The following is a 6,188-nucleotide window of genomic DNA, read 5'->3' on the forward strand; positions in this document are numbered from 1 at the left end:
ACAAAGATGGAATAAAAATGAGCATTTAAAATTTAGCTACAAAACTGGAAGACTCAAAGCACTGCATAGAAAAGCTGAAGACTTTGAAAAGAAATATCTGCAAAAGTGTCTGGGTAAATGAAAGAAAACACCAACAAGGAAAACAGAGGCAATGCCTGTACTGACTTGTGTCTACTAAAATCAGGTGGCATTGTCAGAAGATTTGAACTTTAACTGTGGAGATAAATATATAATAAAGGGCTCATGTGAAAACCAATGTGTTACAGAAACAGGAATGCTCCTGAGAATCCCGAGGAACTGCTTTGCAGGGAGAAGTGTCAATCCCAACACTCCAGAGCAGGGAAAAGCAGCAAATAACAGAGCACAACTGAAAAGCATACTTTGTGCTTTGTTCACCATCATCAGAACAGGCAGGATGAATGACATTAAATTAAGAGATTGTAATAAGGCAGTGTGAAGCTGTTCTCAGCACTCTTTGTCACACAGAATTCATTCAGCATACCCCTGCTTGCTTCATATGTAAGGCACCTCCACTTCTCCTGCAAAGAAAAGGGAGGACATAAACATTGCAGACAGTACACTTAACATTATGAACTAAAATATCTCTGAAGCCCCCACCCAACAACTTGCTAACAGACACTTTAAACATCTGTAGCAGACAAGAAGGCACTGATCTATAAACAATTTTCTTTTAAAAACTATGTATTTTATCCATAAAAAGCAAGATATTTCCAGTACCACTTTTGAATTCTTATATGACCTGTTTGGGTCCAGGTACCTTGTTAGCCCTGTGTTACTCATTGGACTGCTCTTTACTGTCCAACTTCTACAGCTTCTGCTAGAATAGGAAGTTGCTTACAGAAACATCAAGGTCATTTGTTTAGCTCAATTGGACCTTATTGGTGGGAGAAGCAATTAGTCTGTAAAGATTAAGCAAAGAAGCAGAGGAATAGTAACCCTGAAAAAAATGGTAGCGCTTAGGTGGAATGGAAATACTAGATAACTCAGCTAATCTCAGATTTTGGATTATTCAGTTTGTACTTACAGGACTGCTTTGCAGAAGGAACATTTGTTGTTATATGTTTTCCCGTCAGAGCCGCAAAAAGGTTGATAGAGTCTTTCGCAGTAAATAGGTCTTCCTCTCTCTAACCTCTTGTATTCACTGCAGTCTACCTGCAAATACATTATCATTTTTCTTTGATCCATCTTTCTCACATTCTCCATTCACCTACAGAAATAACGAATATATGACATTTTTGGACAAGCTTGTCAGCTGCTCTAGAGCAGCACAGTCAATAGGGCTCCACCATCTATATTAGCTGAGTCTAAGCCTCAAAAAAGAAACGTTCCTCTAACAGAGATGTGTGTGATGCTACCCATGTCAAGTACTGAGTACCTTCAGGGACTTCCCTGTCTGTCTGAATAAGAATACAGTCACTGGAAAAAATACAGCCCTTTGTCCATCTACAGAAAAGCTGAGGCTTAGTATTTTTTTCTACCTGATTGCAATTGTCAGTAAATTCAGGTGAGATTAGTTTTCAAGGATGTGAAGGGTTTCTGTCTATTGCACAAGTATCAGGTCTTGATGCTTTTTACACTGATGAAAGGATCTGCCTGGGCAGAATTAAGTAAAGTCCTATTTAAGTATTAGCATGAAAAGAAATTGTTGAAAGGCCCTCCCTCATCTGATTGTGGGACTGTATTCATTACATCCTTATATATGCAAATGGGAGTAGAAACTAATAAAAGAAATGATTGAAAGTGCTCCTGTCCTGGTTTTTGAGCTCAATCTTCTGTCAATTGAATGCCATTCCTGGTATTTGATGAGCGAGGAGTTCCTTTTGCAGCGTACATATTCTATTTAATGTGCTGTTGGTTACCCTCAAAAGCTTAGGGTTTGCTTGCCTAGGAAATCACCTGTCCTTACAGGTGCTGTTGTAGCTAAAATTGGTTCAGCTTTTTTTGCTGCTGATCTAGAGACAATTTGAAGCATATTAGTCTTTAGAGAGAAACTATGGCCAAAGCTTTTCCTTTCTGACAGTCTAGTCAAAGTATATATTATAAATGTATATATTTAAAACAGAACCCAGTCTTCTCTCGTTACAACCTGATTTTTTTTTCCCTTCATTCCAACTCTTAGTGAGGGACAGGAATATTACTTAGCCAAACCCTGGAACTTATTACAGATTATATGGTTGTTTTTATGCTAGTCATTGCCTAGGGTCTACAGGTGGGTGAAGTGAGGAGCTGTGTGTGGCCAGCTCTTCAGCAGCCCAGCCCCTGTGCAATGGCTGCAGCACAGACTGAGAAGTCTCCACTGACAAAGACAGTCATTAGCCAATCACTCTTTTGGGTATTATGGACTTAAATCCCATATCCCATTAAAAAAAAAAAAGCATATGGGATGTTAGTTTACCTAGATTTTTTCCTTCATTGGGTCCTTTCCCTTTCCTCCAAAGCCCTGGCTGCTCACACACTTCAAACTCTGTGGCTAGAAAGCAGGAGGCAGCACACCTAGCCCCACCTGCTAAGGCAGGTCAGAGATCTGACACAGCAGTAGGTTTCCACAATGTAACCCAGTGGAGGCAGTAGTATGGAAGGGAATCTCTGTAGCTTGTAACTTATCATTTTAAAACTGATCAACCACCAACTTGTGAGAGACAAGGATCTGAAAGTCACCAAGAAAGCCTTGTAGTGTCATCACCAGATAAATATTAAAAAAATATTGATTTCTCTGACTTAAAATTTGGCCTTGCCCAATTTCTTGCCCAGACTGTATTACATGTAAAAACATATGGAAGTTGTCCAAGCAACTGTATGGAAACTACCTATCTCAAACTTAGGGATTTCTCTCTGAAATCTCAATACTTCAGGACCATTTATTTAATGTTTAATATGGGGAGTTTTGACCTCATGCTGTTACAAGCTATATATTTTTATCAATAAATAAAGGAGAAAATTACTTACCTCATTCTCTTTGGCAGCATCTACAATATAAACAGAATCATAAAAGATAAAATAAAAACCACTGTTGAACATTCAGTTTGCAACTGGAATGGTTTCATTAGCACCAACCCCTCCAGCAACACCAAGTCTCTTACCTCCTTGAAAGTAAATACTGACATAGGTTTTCAGTGTTTAATAAGATACAGGTGTCAGGAGCTATTAAACAAGTGAACCTTATTGTGTTGTTAACCTTAGAAATCTGTGTCAGTAACTAGAACACCTTTGTTGTTGGAAGGAATGGAGGCTATTGTTTCCCTTTTCAACAGAGAAAGATTGAAGATCCAGGAGTCAATATTATGTTCAATGGCTAGTCTGTTTAGGATGAACTAGTTGTTGAGCATGACTGGGTTTTAATTCCCAAGTGTAAAAAAAAAAAAAAAAAAGTATGTGGCTGTAAGCAAATCACATGGATCTTTTATATTTTGGGTTTCTGTCAATAATGAGGATGATAACTTCATTAAACTATAATACTAAATATATATAACCATGATAATGCAATTTGGATCATAATGTCACTTTTAAAAGTGTTTTCCCTCTCTGGTCAGTATGGATTTTAAACTATTTGGCAGAAGGATTGGCTCCTATTTTGTATACCCATGGCATCTAATATAATGGCGCCCTGTTCTCAGGTGGGGCTTCAAAAAGCTCCTTCAAAACAATGATAATTACGCCTCCCAGAAAGTAATCAAGTAACATTGGCATGTCTCCACTGTGGTGACACATTTGTTACTTTCTTTAGGAATGTATTTTGTTCTTCTCCTGTCCTGTAACCATCATTCTGTGGCTTCCAAGGGATAAAAGTTATCAGGCAGAGGCTTCTGTGCAGAAGAAGCAGGAAGAAAATGCATTATGACTTAAAAGACAATACAGCTCTAGCACTTGTCTATCTGACCAAATGTAGCTTTTTTTTGATCTCCAAAGCCATTCAGCTTTCCACTGAAACTTTCATGGAGCTGCTTACATCTTCTCATCAAAGTTGTCCAAGGTAAAAAAAAGTAGCATAAATAATGCTCCATGTCAAGTTTCAGTCTATGTCACTAGAAGTTTGACTAATTTGTCATTATTCTGGAACTGGATCAGATTTAACTCACTTCCACAAAAACATTAAGATGTTATTTTTTTTCTCTGGTAAGCTTTTAGTATCCACTATATATTTGGGCATGACTGCAAAAAAGATGTGGCTCACAAAGTATTGATCCATAAAGTTTTCATGCAGACAAGATAAACTAGAAAGTTCAAGGAAAGGATTTGCTGGAATTCTTATGAAAGCAAGATTTATTTATTTTTCTGCATTTAATGAAACACTGTTTGAAAGAACAGTTTCCACCAACAGCATGCCATTTCATTGAAATTGACATTTTTCATAAGAACTTTGATTTTGAGACAATTATCAAAGCAAATTTTCATAGCTATTCAAAATGGAAAAATATTTTATTTCATAATTTTGGTTTTGTTTTAACATTTTCGTTGTTTTGCTTCAATAATGCTATTGAACTGCTATACTACTAGCAGAGAAGATTTGGAATCTCCTCTTTCAGTTATTCTAAATATACTTATTTTTCTATATCTTTTTCTTTATTCCAAGTTTAAAAACAAATAAATTACCAAGTGAAGGCTCAAGAAATTCCTCCCAGCTCCTTGTTTTACCATAGAGCAACCTGCACCTCAGAGCTCTTTCCAGCCTGGCAAATTAATATTATGAAGAGGTTGTTCACACCCATATTATGTGGCCCGTGCATAATCAACTGTCTCCTGCTTGCTCAGTTTGGCAGGAGAAGGACCTGATCAGCTCCAAGCTCCCTGCTCAGATGGAAGAAAAAAATAAGTAGGTAAAAACCTGCTTTAGTTCTGAGGCTTTACAGTTCACTTTTTAGTTACAATGCAGAATGCAGCTCTGATTCACACCACAATCAAGAAGTAGTTTCACCTACTCAAGTTGCCGCTGGTACAATATTGCTTGCTAAATAGTGCACAAGCATAAAATTTCACTTGCTTTCTGCCACCCAAGTGCAGCAACCACTGCTTACTATCCCAGTAGACTGAGAAGCTTCCAGTGTTTGAACATTAGAACTTTAATATATCAGGAAGTAAAAAAGGTTACTCACTTGCCAAGCAAAGAACCACCAGGGTGAGGAGCACAAAGGCGCCTGTTATCTTCATGGCAGACATGGGTTCTTGACCTGCTTCACAGCCAATCTGTGCTCTAAGTATTCCAGCACACTTAGCTTAAACGTGTATTCGTGTATCTATGAGAGCATATATATATATATGCACGCACAAAGAGCAAGAACCCTGATGATGAAATCCCCCTTGTAGAGAAGGTAATTAGAAGAAGGTGTTGCCCATGGGTAGTGTCAATAAGAATGTCTTCTGTAGAACATGAAGGTCACAAGTACAGGGCAAAGATGAGCGTCACAGCATGGATTGTGTTGATAAAGGAGATGTATTGTACTTTGGCTAATCCCCTTGCCTAATTAACTGTTCCATCTCCATTAATGAGTTCAAGGAGTGACTCAGTAAGGTGGTTACTTATTGCTGTTCTGTTATTGCCATAGTGACCCTCAAAAGCTGAACATAATGCCCAGGGAAAAAGAGTAATTCTTGCGAGGTACCTTCTGAAAGATTCATACTGGTAGACCTGAAATGCTTAACTCCTATTCTCTTGAAATTTTGGAGACCCTTGTCACTAGCTGTGGATAGAGGTGATGCTGGTTAGTAAGGCCCTGCGCTGAGCCCTTTCAGACTGCTCTGTGGGAGTAGCTGCTGCTTGGAAAAGTCTATGTTTAACATGAATACCCTCACCTTCACACACAGCCCAGAAGATTCCCACCTCTTTCAGTGTTCTTCTGCCTTTAAATTTCCACCAGTTTGGAGATCAGAAACAATGCTTTGTGACAGAAGGAGCAAAGATACCACATTGCATTGCCTAGCAGAGAGAAGTGATGAGTTCACAGACATTGTGCATCCTGCTGAGTTATTGCCTAGTTTGCTGTCATGGAGATATGGAAAAGATCCCCTTGCCTGCCCATCTTCTCCTTTGTTGCTATTTCTAGCACAATAGGTGTCATTTTATGTGGGATTCTTTAAAGAAATCCAACATACTGGTGTGTTAGTGACATAATAAATAGGCATGATTTTCTGGCTTTTATAATATAGACCAGAGGTTGAGTCACAATGGGAAA

At 38.3% G+C, this 6,188-nt stretch overlaps 1 protein-coding gene across 1 annotated transcript; it reads right to left on the bottom strand.

The window, feature by feature from the left end:
• Positions 1-493: 493 nt before the first annotated feature.
• LOC129212990 (ovomucoid-like) lies at positions 494-5,175 on the bottom strand. The gene is made up of 4 exons (XM_054842258.1): positions 5,112-5,175; positions 2,968-2,987; positions 1,046-1,173; positions 494-539 (listed from the first exon to the last, which is right to left on the bottom strand). Exons 1-4 carry the CDS (start codon positions 5,173-5,175, stop codon positions 494-496), a joined length of 258 nt encoding a protein of 85 aa, XP_054698233.1.
• Between the last annotated feature and the right edge of the window lie 1,013 nt (positions 5,176-6,188).

Source organism: Grus americana, chromosome 14, assembly GCF_028858705.1.
Source record: "Grus americana isolate bGruAme1 chromosome 14, bGruAme1.mat, whole genome shotgun sequence".
Taxonomy (NCBI): Eukaryota; Metazoa; Chordata; class Aves; order Gruiformes; family Gruidae; genus Grus; species Grus americana.

Bases quoted from the DNA above. Each gene is read 5' to 3' on its own strand.
- LOC129212990 (XM_054842258.1), bottom strand. From the start codon at position 5,175: ATGTCTGCCATGAAGATAACAGGCGCCTTTGTGCTCCTCACCCTGGTG. The intron at 2,988-5,111 runs GTGAGTAACCTT...TTTATATTGTAG, and splicing joins GGTGGTTCTTTGCTTGGCAA to ATGCTGCCAAAGAGAATGAG. The intron at 540-1,045 runs GTAAGTACAAAC...TTTTCTTTGCAG, and splicing joins TCCTTCTGCAAAGCAGTCCT to GAGAAGTGGAGGTGCCTTAC.